The following is a 17828-nucleotide window of genomic DNA, read 5'->3' as shown; positions in this document are numbered from 1 at the left end:
TTCTGCATAGCGAAAATGGAAATGCAATGTTTATAATTTTGATTCGGTGCTTTAACATATCATAACTATCAGACAAAATTCGTTCGGAATTCGGACTACTTTGAGCTATTTGATACCACTCGACAGAATTTAGAAATTACATATGAATTTGCTGAAAAATCATCAGCATTGTTTGTTTGGCAAGCATTCACAACAAAACAGTGATGCATCAATCAAACCACAATCATATTCCTTTTTGCGCAACTTTGATACAAGCCGGAGCCTGATGCTTCCATGAGTTGTATATATAAAGGTAAAGGGCCGAACCACAAACTGAAAGATACGGAACAACAAAAGCAATCAAGGAAAGAATGGTTATCTCCTGGGAGAAAGTATCAGACCGTAGTCTCCTGGCCAAAAGCATGGCACGCACGATGCCTACTGGCCTAATGAATTTCGTGTGCCGCTGCGGTGGCGGTGACATAGTAGGCGACTGTGATCCCGGCATGGACGAAGCACATGATCCCTCCCAGGCCCAGGGTCTTGCCGTGCACGAACCCGCATGATGTCTTCGACTTGGAATTGGACATGGCCCCAGCAAGCAGTAACGAGAAGCCGACGATGAGAGCAATCCTATCAGAACATCCAACAATGGTTATTACCCGTAAACTTTTAAGACCAGAATATTATTACCGACAGAGCTGTAGCAATTCCAAGACCATAGTCTCAGGTGTTTTTTTTTGTCTGACTAAGTGTATAACTATCCTGTTAGAATTGTCTTCTCTGGCTTAATGAAATGGCGTGCAACCCTTTTGTGTGTTCTCGAGAAGAAAAAAGGTGCATCTCATATCTTATCATGATTCTACTTCCACAAATGAAGTGACACTTTCCCACATTTTTTCAAGTCGCTTATAGATTTGCAAAATAATGTTTTAAGGTGAGAGCGAAGTTACCATGAGAGAATTATAAGAGTTGCTGCGAGTTTCCTGTTGATGGATGCCCGGATGAACTCCAGCTGAGAGCAGATACAGGCACAGCCACCGAGAAAGTTGGCCACTGCATGAGCAACTACCAGGAACACTGCTGCCGCGAGCCCTAGCTGGTATGCTTTATACACAGGTTTCTCGCATTGGATGAAGAGCACTGTCACCTTTTTAGTCTGCCAAGAAGATCAAATGAGAGCAGGCATCAGAAAGAACTATCGTTTGAAGCACATTTAACTACTCTATAGTAACAACTGTCCATGAAGAAATAGCTGAAACAGCCGAAAACATCAGTTTAATCAAACCCTTATTTCAAAATAGTACATCTCATGAAGAAAATCTGAGTGCAACAGTACCTTGTTTTGTGCAGCCTGGGCCTGAAGTCCTAGTATGCCAGCAGTGATATCCAGGGCTAAAACTAACACGCAGACAATGACAGCAGCTATCATCTTGGCCATCTTGTATAGCTGTATTCTCAAACTTCTATCAGCTCAGAAGTGGTGGGAGGAAAGATTGCCTGCTTACAATGAAGGGAGTTGTGGCCCTTTATATTGCTAAGAGCTGAATAAAGAGACCAGGGCAAAAGTGCAACAGGAGAATTTTCTCCATCTATGACGCTGTTAGAAACAAGCTGTCAAAAGATGCTCAAAGTGTTATACTTTCCTTTGATCCTTTGTTGCACCTGAGCTTTATTCCTTCCTTGCAGGACACAAGTAAATATTGGCATCTCCAGTACGAAAGCCACCCAGATTCTTCTTTCACACAAGGTTTGTAAAGCCAGTGGAAAACCGAAAACGCAGGGAAAAGTATCGATCTGATGTACTCAAAGAAAATACTTTTCTTCTTAGCACGCCATAAAGGTTAAGAGTGATAAGACGGTATTTACCAAGACATGCAAACAAGTTTTGACGCCAGTGAAATAACAAGGAAAGACACAGCAGACATGCATATCAATGAGAATCAAACTTGTAATTTACCTTTCCAAAATCTGAAATGGATTTAGAACTTATAAGCTTACCAAGCCTTGTATGCTGACTAATTTTGTTTAGCTTCAGAACCTTCAAACATTACTAATTTACTTTTCCAAGTTTTCCCAGTCCAGAGTTGGCTTCAGAACCTCCGAACCATCGGCCATCGGCAAATTTTGTTTAGCAGTATTTTTGCTATATTTAGTCACGAGCAGACATGACAAGGCAAAGATTTAAGGAAACCTCATAAAACCGGAAAATATGCTTTGATTAACGAACAATGAGTCAATGAAAGAACAATGCCAGCAGTCATATGCCATGTTTTGAGTATCACACTTGGGGGGCAACCAGAAAGAACATCTAGGAAATAACTTGCAGGTCAAGTGCAACAACTCTGGTGTAGATTTCACATTTGATACTTCAGAAAGTGAATATAATGATTAATCATAAATTGCTTTGCTTTAGTGGCATCAAATTGCAGTGCATGCCTAGATCACAAGGAATTAAAATGCCTTTAGATAAGCCAAGGCGGAATAATCATTCAGTTGGACATACCTAGCTACCAGTAGTCACCACAAGAGCATGTTCCAAGTTTGAAATGATGAAACCTGCTAGCATCTCTTACGGTAATCTCTTTCTTCGTAACTTGTGTTACAAATTTGATTACATTGTGGCAGTCATGGCACAGCCGATGGCTTTGGTTGATCGTCAAGGGAGCAGATGGAGATGTGCTAATAAGGCCAAAAGCAACTGCGAGTTTTTCACTATGGAACATTTTCAATGTCTTCTGCTCATCAGGGAGAATATCAGGGAGCAATTCATCCTCCTCAATAACATAACCAAGTTCTTTTATCACCTCCATTAGTGTATCTAGCCTTTGGTAGATTTCTGAACTCTTGGGATTGAGACTATCATTAAAGAAAAACCTGTGATCTTTTTTCTTGACTGTGATCCAGCTACAAGCAACACTCATAGATAACCCCGCCCTCTTCAAGGTGCTTACTACAGTCAAAGCTTCATCCCGTGTCCCAGAGTTCATATACAAGTTGAGAAGCACAATGTAATTGTTTACTTTCTGAGGTTCCATTGCCAAGAGTTGCTCTGCAGCTAGTCTAGCAAGCTGAATATTTTTGTTCATCCTACTAGCAGTGAGCAAGGCTCCCCACATGTTGGCAGTTGGGGTGACCGGTGATTTCCTTATCACTGAATAGGCTTCATCCAGTAGCCCCTGCCGCCCAAAAAATTCGATAACACAGGCGTAGTGCATTGCACGTGGTTTCGTTTTTGGATTTTGGGTCATCAATTGGAAAATCCTCTTCCCTTTGTCAATAAAGCCAGAAAACCTACATGCATTTAGTACTCCTAGAAATGTCACATGGTTTGGAGCAATGCCTTCAGCCAGCAGTCTTTCAAACATCTCAATAGCCTTACTCCCCATGCCATGGTAGCCGTACCCTGCTATTAGAGCATTCCATGATATCAGGTTCCTGCTAGGCATCCTCTCAAAAACATGCCTTGCGTCTTCCATCTGACCCCACTTGCAATACAGATCAACAAGTGACGTATTCCCGACAATGTCCATTTGTAGTCCACTTTGAATCAGGCCCGCATGGATTTGCTTTGCATGCTCCAGCAGACCCAACCTAGAGAAAATCCTGAGCATCGTCGAGAATGTGAACTGATCCAAGCCGGCACCACTCTCGCACATATCGTGGTACAAGTCCAATGCCTCCTCACTGCGCCCATGGAGCGAATATGCTGCCAGCATCGTGTTCCACGCCACGACACTCCTCCATGGTATCCCATCAAACACCCGCCTCGCCTCGTCAATCCGCCCGCACTTACTATACATGTCGATGAGTGCACATGGCAGGTATTGGTCCTCGCACATCCCCATCTTGGCAACACAACAATGCAGCTCCCGTCCAGCTTGCACCGACCCCAACACCGTGGCCGCACGGACGGCCACCACGACAACCCTCGGCCCAGCACCCACACCCACCTCCTCCCAGAGCTCCCCGAACAGCGCCAGCGCCCCACGGGGACGCTTCGCATCAACCAGCCCGCCCATCATCACCCCCCAGGTGACCCGGCTCCTGGTCGGCATTCCATCGAACACCTCGCGCGCCTCCGCGAGCATCCCGCACACCAAATACATGCCCAGCACTCGGTTCCACATGTACTGGTCGGGCTGGAACCCGGAGCTCTCCATGTGCCAGAGTACCCCTGCCGCGGAACCGGCCTCCCGCAACGCGGAGGCGGCCGTGACCAGCGCGTCATAGGTGGACGCTGGCAGAGCCACGAAGGGGGCGCCCGCGCGAGCGTCCCGGAGCGCGTCGCAAGCCTCCCGGTGACGCCCCTCGGCGACCAGCCGCTCGATGGCGGCGCAGAGGGAAGGGAGATGGACGGGGCTGCCGCGCCTGCGGCTGCGGAAGGGCGCCTGCCGTGGGAGCTGCGGGCGTGGCTTGAGCGCTTGGGATTCCACCGAGCATGCGGAGACGGTGTTGGTCGTTGCCGTGGCCGTGGCTTTGGTGGTGGTGCGGTAGTGGAGTGGGAAGCAGCGGAGGGGAGTGAGCTGCAGCTCCATATGTGGATTGGAAACCAAGCCGAATTCGGAAGGGGGTGAGCTGAAATTTGGAGAAATGGTGGTGGATTTGAGGCGAACGGCGAGGGTTTTGGGGTTCTGGGTTGGGTTTTGCGCAAGTGGAGGGGGAGGCGAGAGAGAGGGACGGGATATCGTCTGTGAGCTCGAAAGTGTCAGTCCATGCTCCTATATAAACAGAGAATTAAAAAATAGAAATAATAATAATAGTAATAGTAATTTTTTTAATAATAAAAGGGCTATTGCTTCCTTCTCCCATAATTTGATCTTTTTTGATACGTCGTCTTCGCTTTGGTCCGTTTCATGTTTCTCCCCTCGTTGGTCTTCGTTTTTTTAGGGACAAAAGATTCTTTATTTAATCGAAACATTCAAAGGTGTGTTACAGATATCTGATAAAGAATCCAGCCAAATATAACGGCCTGCGCTTAAGGACGACGCAGCCTTTGCTAACCTATGAGCATCTACTACGAACTCCCTATACTCATGCACCACTTCCACTAGAGTAAACAATTTAGCCTTATCCTCCACTTCTCGCAAAATCATCGAGTATGAGCATTTCGCCTTCTTCTGAAAATTAGTGACAACTTCCAGGCAATCCGAGGCAACTTTTATCTTCCTAATATCGAGATCTTGGGCAAGAGCAAAACCTTCATTGCATGCTATAGCTTCAGACATGTTGAATTTGCCTGGCCATTCAAAACAACAGCGGAAGCACCCAAAAAATGTTCGTGCTCATCACGACAAATTGCTGTTGTTGCCCCTCTTCGACCGTCCCTGGACAATCCTCCATCAACATTCACCTTGCACAAACCAGGCTTCAGAGGACTCCACAACCTGCTATGCCTCGCTTCATGTGCTTCAGGTTTCATTGCTCTCTTCTATTTCATGGGCACCTCAATTTCTTCTAAGTACTTTGTGATAAAACCAAAAGTGGAAACAGGATTCTGAAACTCTTCATCATGAATAGCTCTTCTTCGTGCCCACCAAATCGATCAAAGGGTGACAAGCGCCATAGCCAGTTCGTTTTCTTTCATCGTGTCAAAAAGCCAAAAAAATCCATAACCGAGCATCATCCGTCCGGTTCATAATCAGGTGCTCAACCACCTCAACATCGGCTAAAGCCCAGACTGCTCTTGACATATTGCACTCAATCAGAGCATGTGTCCATGTGTCGACAACCGCATTACAAATTGGACACGTATCATCAGTGGCCATGTTCCTATGGGCACGGACTTCTCCTGTAGCAATAGACATCTTTGCTAGTCGCCATGTGAACATCCGCACCTTAGTAGGAATTCGAACATGCCACAACTTCACCCACGCCTTCCTTGTTTCAGTTGAATTCGAATTGCTTGTTCTATGTTCAAGCCAATCCTCTCTTTGTTTTTAATGCCCACAAGCATCCTATATGCCGACCGAACCGAAAAGTTACCGTGCTTCTCATGGTGCCAGGCCCAGAAATCATCTTGCCTCTTCGAACTAATGGTTATTTTCAATATAATTTCTTTGTCCATATCAAGAAAGTGATTATCCAGAACTATTTCATTCCATGTTCCTGTTGCACTCTGAATAAGATCACAAACCATCTCGGGAGGATTCAATGCTTTGGCAGCAATTGGCCTCATGTTAAAATCTCTAGGTAGCCAATTGTCTTCCTAGATCCGTGTTGTCTCTCATGTACCAATCCGCCTCACTAGCCCGAGCTTGAGGGTATCTCTTCCCTCAAGTATAGCACGCCATACTTGACTTGGTGATGACCCCAGTTCAACTTCTAGCAGATCCCCACTTGGGTAATACACAACTCTCAAAATTTGGCTACTCAGAGATTCCTGATCTTGTAAAAGTCTCCACGCCTGCTTCGCCAGCATGGCTAGGTTGAAGATCTCAAAATCTTTAAACCCTATTCCCCCCATATTTTTCGGTTGAGTCATTTGTGCCCATGAGACCCAAGCCACTTTCTGTCGTTGGTCTTTGTAAGTTAGTTTCATCTGTCACCAAGAACGAGCCAGCCCATGTGTTGTAGCCCAGCGAATCCGGCCCAGGATTCTAGCGGTCATGGGAGGCAAAAATTCTTGCTAGCAAGGGGAATTGAACGCAGAACCTCTGGTCAGCTACAAGACATCATAACCAACTGAGCTAGCTCATGTTGCTTGTACAAGGTAAGGTTGATTCCTATATAGTCCCACCTCGCCTATTTATATTTAGTCTATCTTATTTATATATGTTTTTAATTTTTTGGATATCAAGAAGCCTGGATATCATGAGAGATAAATGAAGAAGGAAAGAGAGCCTAATTACATAAGAAAAAGAAGGAAAGAGGGGCTAATTACATGAGAAATAAAGAAGGAAAGAGGGATAACGTTTTCCATATGTGAGGTTGGTTATTAAACGGATTCATGAGACCACTTGTATCCCTCGTAATTTGAGGAAAGAGAGGTTAATCTTTCTAAGGCTGGTCATAGTGGGGAGCTCCCTCATTAACTCCATGCCACATAAGCAAATTTGTCTTGGGATGTGTTATGTTACTACCTAAGGGCGCCGCTCGTGGAAGGACGCCCTCCTGGGGAGGACGCAGGACAAGCTGGAATATCAGCCCAAGCGCAGCCCCGCGGCTCCACCCAGGCAGCGGAGCAGGACGCCGGTCAGCCGGCGGCACCACAAGGGCGGCCGCAAGACCGGAGAGGATGCTCATGCCAACAACTTCAACGCCACGCCTCCCCTCCCGCTCGGGTCAGGGCACGTCACCCCCCGGCGGTGACAGCTCAGCCTGCGACTCTTGACGGCCCAGCCTCTCTGGTATCCTCCTTCTTCGCCACTGCAAACTGCGTCCAACCTCCTCCACCGCATGCTGACACCACCAACAACCTGCAAGAGATCGATCATGCCATCGCCGACACGCTTGCTTCCCCTCTCGAGTTCCCTGCCGGCCACACCACTGCTGCATGCCTCCCCCCTCGGCCGTCTCCACTGATGTCCATGTTGGTGCGGTGACACAGCAGGTCATGCAGCTCCAGCTAGGCAGCAGCAGCATTGAGGGGCAAAGCAGCAGCCTCTTACGTGAAGCCCCGGCTTCGATCATCTCTGTTGCCCCCGCTCGGCGCACTCCGCCCCCTCCCCAAGACTAGGGCCAGCGCCGCACCTACCAGGCAGAGCGCGCGGCAGGCCAGCGCCAACTCCTCCGTCCCCGTGGCGCAGCGCGCTTCTCTGCTGCTCGTCAAGAAGCTGGGCTTGCTAGGTCCAAAGGAGGCGATGACTCCCAAGGTTGCAGAAGCCATCATCAAGCATTTCGACGAGCCCCTCACCGACGACAACATCGCCATCATCGCCAAGCTCACCCGCCTTGACCCGGAGGCGCTCCGCATTGCCGGCGGCATGGCCGGCCCTGATGCTGCAGCTGGCGTAATAGTTTAGTTATGTTAGGTCTCTGTATTATCTACATTAGTATTAGTCTTCGGCAGCGATTGGCCTTAAGCCAATCCGAGTTAGGATCAATGTCAGATCTTTGTAGTTCATGTCATAGGGCTAGCCGGACAGTTTCGCGCCAGAGAATTCAGGGGACTGTCGGTGGTCTCAGGCGCGCCCCTGCTATGTTGGGAGTGTATCTATATTTGCTTCAATTCAATAGTAATTTGTAGTTGCCGGAGAAAATGATTGTGTCCAATGATTAGCGCATCATTTTAAATTATGAATTGGAATGTTAGGGGATTGAATTCGCCAGCATGGAGGTTTGCAGTTCATGAGCTTGCTTATTCCCACAGGGCTACCATCCTCTGCCTGCAAGAAACAAAGCTGGAAGCATGGTCTGCCGGCACCGTCCGCGATCTTGGGGGTTCTTCGATGGAAGGCTGCGCGGTGCTGCCGGCGACGGGCACCAAGGGAGGGGCCGCCATCCTCTGGAACAAGCGATTGGTCGACCTGTTCACCCATGCTGTTGGCTGCTTCTCCATCACAGCCAAGGTCACAATTCTGCACAACAACGCGTCGTTCTGGCTGACGATCGTCTACGGCCCGGCTGACGACGCCCGAAAAGATGCCTTCCTAGCCGAGTTGATCCAAGTTGCCCCACCAATGGGAGAGCTGTGGCTCATCACTAGCGACTTCAACATCATCTATGAAGCCCGTGACAAGAGCAATCTAAACCTGAACAGAAGAGTAATGGGCAAATTCAGAAGGGCCATCGATGCTGCAAATCTGAAAGAAATCAAGTGTAAAAACAAGCGTTTCACCTGGTCGAATGAGCGAGAGGTCCAACACTTGTCAGTATTGACAAGGTTTTTTGTAACTGGGAGTGGGACAACCTGTTCCCCAATTTCATGCCCATGGCTGCCTCGACTGCATGCTCGGGCCACTGTCCTCTCCTGTTGGCAAACACATCTGCACCGGCGCGCAAACCACCATTTAAATTTGAATCCTTTTGGTTGCGGTTCCCCCATTTCCAAGAAATAGTGCAGAGGGCCTGGCTTCACCCAATGGAGCTTGTCTGTCCGATCACAAGGATTAAGCAGAAGATGAACCGGACTGCGTATGATCTAAGGATTTGGGCCAGATTGCTATTCAGTGACGCCAAGATTCAATTCCACCTAGCTGCAGAAATAGTGTTGCGGCTAGACATCGCTCAGGAGAAGCGGCGCCTCACAGCGGCAGAATTTCACCTACGGAAGCAGCTCAAGCAGAGACTGATCGACCTCACCGCGATCGAGCAGGCGCGCAATTGGCAGGCATCACAGATCGCATGGCTAAAAGTTGGGGATGCCAAGACCGCCTTCTTCCAGGCCAAGATCAACTCCTGTAGACGCAAAAACTTCATCCACTCTCTGCATTCTGAATCAGGAACGACTACCGCTCACGAAGACAAAGCTGCTATTGCTCATGATCATTTCGTCAGGTTGCTGGGCACTAAGCAGAGCCGCGGCTGCTCCATCAACTGGGAGGCGATCGAGATGCCATCTGTCCAGAATGCAGGCCTCGATAACCCCGTCTCTAAAGCCGAGGTCTGGGCCGCTGTAATGGCCTCGCCGCCCGACAAGGCTCCAGGGTTGGACGACTTCTCAGGCACCTTCTTCAGAGAATGCTAGAGCACCATCAAAACTGATGTCATGGCGGTTTTCGACCATTTCTACAGACTTGCCAGGGGCAATTTCTCGGACCTAAATTCCGCCATGATCGCTTTGCTTCCAAAAAAGGACGGCGCCACCTGCATGGGAGATTTCTGCCCGATCAGCCTCATACACTCCATCGCCAAGCGCATTACCAAGGTGCTCTCGATGCGACTGGTGGCCGTCATCAGCACAATCATCTCCCCCGCGCAGTCTGCTTTTCAGAGATCCAAATGCATACACGACAGTTTCCTGTTCATCCAAAACAGCGTCCGCGCCCTGCACCGCCGCAAGACCCCCGCATTGCTTCTCAAGTTAGATATTGCAAATGCGTTCGAGAGTGTTTCCTGGGAATACATCTTCAAGCTGCTGCAGAAAATGGGCTTTCCGGCACGATGGATGGATTGGATAGCCCTGCTCCTTGCAACCTCCTCGTCGTCCTGCCTGCTCAACGACATCCTTGGGGACAGGATTGCACACCTTGGTGGCCTCCGTCAGGGCGACCCGCTGTCACCTTTGTTGTTCATCCTCTGCATCGACCCGCTCCATCGCCTACTCGAGGCTGCCACTAGAGATGGCCTCCTCCAACCCATCCCCGGAAGGACCGCTCGAATGCGGACCAGCCTGTACGCCGATGACGTTGTAATCTTCATCAACCCGGTGCAACACGAGATTGACGAGCTCCTCCACATCTTGCACTGCTTCGGCGAGGCCACTGGCCTCAAGGTGAACCAGGCAAAATCATCGGTCATTCCGATCGCCTGCGACGGAATTGATCTCGTAGCTGTGCTGCAAAACTTTGGAGGAACCACGGCGGCTCTACCCATTAGATATCTAGGTCTCCCAATCACCACCAGCAAGCTTAGACTAGTACATCCGCAGTTCATCTTAGATAGGATCCGAGCACGGCTCGCAGGGCTGGAAGGGCAGGCTGATGCCAATCGCAGGCAGGCGAGTGCTTGTGAGGTGCATGCTCTCGGCCATGCCCACGTCCGCCCTCACTGTCTTGCGGGCTCCGAAGAAGTTTTTCAAGGACGTCGATAAGGTCCGGCGATGTTTCCTCTAGGCGCAAGATGAGTAGATCTCTGGCGGGAAATGCAAGGTGGGCTGGCAGGCGGTCACCAGGACGGAGCGCGCTGGCGGTCTGGACATTCACGATTTGCCGGCGTTCGGCCGCGAGATGCGGCTTCATTGGCTCTGGCTTGCCTGGACACAGCCGGACCGGCCCTGGGTCGGCTCGGGAACCCCTTGCAACGAAGATGATCAAGCCCTGTTCGCGACCTGCACGGTGGTCACCATCGGTGACGGCACTACGACATCCTTCTAGTCCTCCAACTGGCTCAGCGACACACCGCTTCGCGCAACATACCCGAAGGTTTTTGCTCAATCAACCCGGAAAGGCAGAACAGTCCGGGATGCGATGCACCAAGATAGATGGATACTCGATCTTTGCCATGGCAACTTTGGCAGCATCATCCATAGGGTGCTGCAACTGGCCAGACAACTCCGGGGAACTGGAATCAGACTTGATGAGGGAAGGGCGGACACGACCAGATGGACGCCATGCAACTCTGACTAGTACTCAGCGCGCTCCGCATATGATGTTCAATTCGAAGACATCCTAGCGCTCAATTTCAAGATTTCGATATGGAAGGCATGGGTGCCAGGTAAGATGAAAATGCTTCTCTGGTTGTTACACTTAGACCGTCTTTGGTGCAACGACAGACTTCAGCGACGCGGCTAGGAAAACCACTACTTCTGCCAGCTTTGCATGCGACACCTCGAGACATCATCACACCTCTTCTGGGAATGCACATTAGCCATCCAGGTCTGGAATAAGGTGGCTACGTGGACGGGATGCAGTGCACTAGGGCATAGCAACTGGGGCAGGAGAACATCCACAGCTGAGCGGCTTCGACTGATCATCAATGGAGCACCTCCATGCACCAAGGAGGGTACCGGATCGATGCTCTCCTTGGTCATCTGACACATCTGGATCGAGCGCAATGCATGCACTTTCAGAGGCAAGACCCCGAGCATCAACAACATGACTGAAGCTTGTCACCGGGACATGGAGCAATGTAGGATCGCCGGAGCCAAATGCATCGAGCACCTCTTTGGGGATGTACCATGAGAGATAGCGCTTAGTCTGCGGGCCACCTTCTATTGCCCGCTTAGCTGATGATGTATCTTTTCTCTTTCAGCCCACTTGGTCGCTTGATCACCCACTGTTTTCCCACTCTCTCCTGGTTAATGAAATGAAGCCATAAATGGCCACTTCAAAAAAAAACTCCCACTATGGCTAGCCTAATATAAGCGGTGGGTCATATCATTCATAAGGATGAAAAATAAGGAAGGAAAACACCCACAAAATGTCTATGTGTGCTAATGAAGATAAGTGGATCTGAAATAGGAAGATTTCTTTATAATAAACCTGCCGAGATTTATTATGTATGACTACAACAAAATTCTCTATGTTTTTAGAATTACAAATCTACCTAAATGTGTGATCTATAGACTACTATATCCTTTCTTCACATTTCGGTGGGTCAAAATTGCATTGATATAATGCAAGAAGATACATCGACATGGCCGATCATCGGAGGCATAATCGTGTGATGCATCAACATACCTTTCTGAAGTAGCAGAGTATAAGCCATGCCGTCAGGTAAATTAAATTCTCATATTAAATGGACCCGCTCTATACACAGGATAAGGGGAAGGGCAAGGTGAGGGAGCTCCATTAGAGGTTTCTAATGTATGTTAATTATTATAGAGAAATCTCCCTATTTCAGCTCTGTTTTTAGCGAAGATGTCCTTTTTGTAATTCATGTTTTGAATTGTTTCTTGACCAAGGAAGCAAATAGTAGGGTTATGATATTTTGATGTATAAGATCTTTAAGTGGCCTCAAACATTCAGTTGCCCTCATGCACTGATGCATTGGGTATATACAATAAGGGCAGCATAGCTGTTGAAGTAAACATCTTGCATACAGTGATTACTCAAGATTATCATTTTTTCATGTTTGGTTGTATGATTTTCATAATTTTAGGTTATCGACTTTTTCATAATTTTAGGTTATCGACTTGTGACCGCCGAATTATAGATATCACTTTTTTATCTATAGTTTGCAAACAAAAATTATATACCATAAGTTATTGACAAATCAATGTTTAAAACATGCATGCTATCTAAAATTCAACACCCACAAGGCAATTTGAACGTGAAAAAATGGCTTAGGGGCATGCCATATTTTTTTCTCCCATTGCAACACACAGGCATGTTTTGCTAGTAATAGTAATAATAATAACAACAATAATAACAATAACAACAACAACAACAAAAACAATAATAATAACAATAATAATAATAATAATAGAGTGAATTCCACTTTTTACCCTGCAGTAGTTGTACATTTGTGACACATATTACCCCAGTTAGTGGAACTTCTATTGAAATATCATATTTTGAAGACTTTTAACATGGTTTTACCACGATTTTGAATTTTTCTTATTTACGTTAGATAGGATCGGCATGTTGCGTCAATGATTCGTAAAAAAATGTGTAAAAATCGGAGGGCATTATTGAGGATCATGTCCAGACTTTTCTTGTCCATCTATTCCATTCCTCCTTCTCGTCCAGATATTTTTTGACCCTGGGCGTCATCTCACACATTGCCTAATGGACACACATCAGAAAACAAGGGTCCAAAGCTTCTAAAAGAGGTACTATTTATACTAAATCACCCATTGTCAAACTTAATTGCTCACATGAACCCCAGAAAACTTATCACGAAATATGGCCCATCTTATTGGTGCCTAACAAAGGGGCGCAATTGCATGTCACCACATGTTTCCCTCGGGCGTGTTTGACTTCTACCGCCATGGTCCTCGACCATGTCGTCGACGTGGCATGGCTTTGACCCGCCTAGATGTAAGGTGTGGCATGTATTTGAACACCTGGCTTTCAATTATGGACCATCAGAGAATCTTCAGGAGTTTTGATTTATTTTTTGAGTTATATTATTGGACGGCCTGATTTGCGACATTATTGTTGAACCATTAGGTGTGTTTCTATAAGTCCTAAGGTGACTATTTGTTTGGTACATCAACATCACAGATTCACCCGATGATACAACAACGATTAGTAGGTGATATAGCCAAAAAAATCGGCGCATTATTGATTCCCACTTATTGCCTGTTCATTAGGTTTGGCTTCTATGTGTGTCGCTCCCCTCGCGAGCGACCGAGGGGGCAACCCTAGCCGCCGGCACCTCAGGTCCCCCCGCCCCTCTTCTCTCCTCGTCGTCACTGATCCGCGCCGCCGAGCAAAGCCCGGTAGGTGCTGGCGGCAGGGGGGATCTCCTCCTCACGCGAGGGCTCGGTGCGGGAGGGCGTCCTTGGGCGGCGGCGACGCGTTCATCCGGGGTGCGGCGACGCGCGGGCAGTTCTGATGGCGGTGCTGCGGTGCCTCGTCCTGCTCATTGAGGGCCAGACACGGCGGGGGCTGCGGGATCACCAGGAGGCGACACGGGCGACTCCGGTGTTGGATCTGCGAGTAGCAGGTAGGGCGGCGTCCCTTGCCTGTGCGGCGGCGGCGGCCAGATCCATGGCCGGCATGGTGCTCTTCCCCTCGATGGAGTCTATGTCTGGAGATGGGCGTCGGAAGCTGCGGATCTGGCGTCCCTTCCAGATCCACCCCAGCATGGCAACCTGTGGCGCGTGGAGGACCGGTGAGGGGCGGCTGGAGGCTCCCTGCCGGCATGCCGACGACGGCTTTGGTTTTCACGGCGAAGCTCCGTTCGGTTTTTGTCAGCTGTGAGATCATGGGCCGTGATTTCTGGTGAAAATCGTGCCGACTACGGTCATGGCAGACGATGGCGGCGTCTATGACATTGTTCCCTTCTAGAGGCATCATTGTTGTAGGTCACGGCGCCCCACTCGTGATGCTCTGGAGAAAACCCTAGATCTGGGTCTACCAGATCGGACGATGATGGCACCTACGATGCCGTTGTCCCTCTTGGGGGCATCATTTTGGAGCACTGCTGGCTGGAGGGGACAATAGGAGGAGCTGTGTTACATCTACCGCAAGGCCGACGGCGGATCCCGACGGCATGGCGCCGCGGAGGTTCGGTGATGGGCGCGTTGGAGATGGACTCACGCAGGAGGATGAAGCTGTTTGGCGTCATGGTGGCGTTGATGGCAGAGAGGCCTGGCAAGGTCGGTGCATTAGTTCTGCTCTAAGGATGGACCAAGGGAAGATGGAGGTGACGGCCCTTGCAGTGTGCGGTGCTCACTGGGAGTGTGCCAGACCGGTGTGGTACCCAATCCAAGTAGTGGCTTGGATGGGACACCCGGCTTTAGATGTTAGGCTTTGGTGCGATGTCTGTTTGGTATTAGGTCTGGGCATTCGACACGCCTTCATCAAGGGGATAGGAGTAGCAACGGTGTTGCCAAGATGGTGGCTTCAGGCTTATTGATGTATCACCTTGTATGGTCTTTATGAATAATTAATAATATGGTTGCATGCATCGTCCAGATGCAGAGGCCGGGGGTACATCCTCCTTTTCTAAAAAAAAGGTAAGGTGTGGTCTGGCAAAGTGCATTGTGCCTAAGTAATAGTCGTGTGTGTGACATAAAATGTTCACCCGCTCTGGTTTGGGGCTCGTTTTCTGTTAGGCGTGACCCCCCTTCCAAATTCACAGGGTACTCATCGATCGTCGCATACCGACCTTGTTGGCGACCGTGTTATCGAGGAGTGTGTGTCGGGGCTGAAGACCTCAAACCCCACATTGTCATCGGTGCATATCCACCTTGCTAGTGTCCATGTTGCACTGTCTCCTTCCCTGCCAAAAACACGCCTCTTCGCCGGCCCAAAACCGCCCATCTGCGCCTCTCCCAAACCCCTTTCCATCGTCCCTCCCCCCGCCACAGACCCTAGCCAGCACCACCCGTCGCCAACACACATCAACTCGGAAGTCGTCTGGCCCCTAGAAATATATCTCTCCCACCAACACCCCAACCCTATGACGCGTTGTCGCATACCCCAATCCCAAAACCCCAATAGTCGAGCACTCATAGGGTCGAGAGGCCGCAACACCCAACAAATCTGCTGAAATTCGCAGGTACTTGTCTTAGTGTATGATGTATGAGCTATGTTTTACAATGTGTTAGTACTTATGAAAGCATGTATGTTTTGAGGTTATAACTTAATTGTATATTACATACCCTATTTGGGAAATGTTGGCGTACAAATCGCATTGTATGTTGTATTCTATAAAGAGTGCACTTGCATTACGGTATGACCAACCTCTTCTTGGGAACATAGTAAAAACAATAAAATTTGGCTATGAACAAAATCTGAAATCACTATGAAGATGCAAAAAGGTTTAGATTTGATCTTTTCGAACTGCATGATGGAGATTAAAGATTGGTGAAGATGTTGATTTAGATTCTCGCAGCTAGGATTAAACCTCCTAGCGAATTTCTCCCTCAAAGTGGTTCATCGATCTAGCACCGAAAGAATGACGCCTATACGATATCCACGCGTACCAAAATAGTGGTTCAGTAGAGCTTCATGGTCCAGAACAAAGAACTGCTGAGAAAACTGGGGGATGAGCATCCTAACGGCGTTTCGATCTAGAGCTGATCTAGATCGAAGAGAGAGAGAGGACGCAGCCGCAAGGAGGGGATCATCCGAGGGGCTTGACGTATCCCTTAGTGCGCCCCTCCCGACCTATATATAGGTGAAAGGGCCAAGGGGTTCGACCATATTGGGGAGAGAGTCCTTCTCCCCTTGCGCACCTCAAATCCTAATCCTACCAGGACTCCTTCCTCCACTTGCCAAGACCTCTCTAGACTCTAAGGGGCTACCACCTTGGGACATTTGTGGTGCCTTTCCCAAGGCAAAGGGGGTTTGACCCACTAGTAACTTTCCAGAACATTCTAGAAGCTTTTGAAATCTTTTGGACCCTTTTGGAAGCTTCCGTCACCTTCCACAACATTCTAGGCACTTTCAAGACCTCTCAGAACACTTTTGGGATCATCCCAAACACTTCCAGAATCTATTCTCTCATTCTCCTTTATTTCTAGTTCTCTAACCACTAATCATTAAGTGTGTGATGCTACAGGTTCGGTAGTATGCAAACATGACCTAGAACACCTTTGGGTCAATTATCAATACCGAGATCAGGGCATCCATATTGACTCCTACACATACACAAATATATTTATCGAGTGAACTGTTGGAAATATTGAAAGTGCAATCATGCCCTTAATCATATTTTGATGTTGATGACAATATACTCATAGGGGACTAATAGAGTTTGTCAAGTATATCTCAGGTTTAGTCCCCTCGGGATCATGTGTGTGGACTATGACTACGAAAAACATATCTTCCTCAAGAACGAAGAAACAAGTCTACTGGCTTAGGCCCTATATGTTTGTTCTTGAGTATAGGGATCCCGCACTATTAAGAGGGGGACACGGGGTCTCGCGAAAGTCTTGCTCAAATGATTTTTAAAACAATCTTCTATTCCATGTCTCTGTCGGACGACCGACATATGTCTGGCGTCCGGTACTTCCTATACAGAGCCATATCGTCGGATATCCGGTGTCTAACGGATGTCCGGCATCTCCTTTACAAAGCCAAAACCTCGGATTTCCGGTTTCCACCGGACGTACGGTTCTCCGTTAAACATAACCAAAACATCAGATGTCCGGTCTCCACTGGACGTCCGGTACCTTCTCTACCGACCCAAAACGTCGGACGCCCGGTCCCTGTCGGATGTCCGGTGTCTGCCGAGGCCTCGGACGTCCGACAGCTGCTGCCCCCAAGTGCCTCCAATGGCCACTTATTGTGGGATACTATAAATACCCCTCTCCTATCCTGTGAGAGGTTGACCATTCACTTAGAACATCCTCAAGAACACTTTTCACTCTCTCTCTCTCTCTCACTCCTACAACAAATCTTAGATCCCCAAGGGATTTGAGAGCATTTGAGAGAAGTTGTCCACTCAAGTGATAGACCCACTCCTTCGCCCTCTTGCCACCAAAGGAATTCGAGCAAGTCTTGAGCTTTTCCCCATTTTTCTTGTTACTCTTGGAGGTTGGAGACTCCTGGGCGGTAGGAGTCTTTCGGAGAGGAATCGATCATTGTGATTACCCCTAGAAAGTTTGTGAGGATTTGGAGACCACACCA

At 48.5% G+C, this 17828-nt stretch overlaps 2 protein-coding genes across 2 annotated transcripts; both read right to left on the bottom strand.

The window, feature by feature from the left end:
- Positions 1–201: 201 nt before the first annotated feature.
- On the bottom strand, positions 202–1648 carry LOC125525718 (protein DESIGUAL 3-like). The gene is made up of 3 exons (XM_048690725.1): positions 1319–1648; positions 933–1138; positions 202–612 (listed from the first exon to the last, which is right to left on the bottom strand). Exons 1-3 carry the CDS (start codon positions 1418–1420, stop codon positions 426–428), a joined length of 495 nt encoding a protein of 164 aa, XP_048546682.1. The 5' UTR covers positions 1421–1648; the 3' UTR covers positions 202–425.
- A 60-nt stretch (positions 1649–1708) lies between these two features.
- LOC125525716 (pentatricopeptide repeat-containing protein At5g50390, chloroplastic-like) lies at positions 1709–4663 on the bottom strand. Its single transcript, XM_048690721.1, has 2 exons — positions 2486–4663; positions 1709–1776 (listed from the first exon to the last, which is right to left on the bottom strand). Exon 1 carries the CDS (start codon positions 4515–4517, stop codon positions 2490–2492), a length of 2028 nt encoding a protein of 675 aa, XP_048546678.1. The 5' UTR covers positions 4518–4663; the 3' UTR covers positions 1709–1776; positions 2486–2489.
- Between the last annotated feature and the right edge of the window lie 13165 nt (positions 4664–17828).

The sequence above is a fragment of the Triticum urartu genome, chromosome 7 (assembly GCF_003073215.2).
Source record: "Triticum urartu cultivar G1812 chromosome 7, Tu2.1, whole genome shotgun sequence".
NCBI lineage: Eukaryota > Viridiplantae > Streptophyta > Magnoliopsida > Poales > Poaceae > Triticum > Triticum urartu.
This window is presented reverse-complemented; position numbering and strand designations above follow the sequence as displayed.

Bases quoted from the DNA above. Each gene is read 5' to 3' on its own strand.
- LOC125525718 (XM_048690725.1), bottom strand. From the start codon at position 1,420: ATGGCCAAGATGATAGCTGCTGTCATTGTCTGCGTGTTAGTTTTAGCC. The intron at 1,139-1,318 runs GTACTGTTGCAC...TCTTCTTGGCAG, and splicing joins CCCAGGCTGCACAAAACAAG to ACTAAAAAGGTGACAGTGCT. The intron at 613-932 runs GTAACTTCGCTC...ATGTTCTGATAG, and splicing joins ACTCTTATAATTCTCTCATG to GATTGCTCTCATCGTCGGCT.
- LOC125525716 (XM_048690721.1), bottom strand. From the start codon at position 4,517: ATGGAGCTGCAGCTCACTCCCCTCCGCTGCTTCCCACTCCACTACCGC.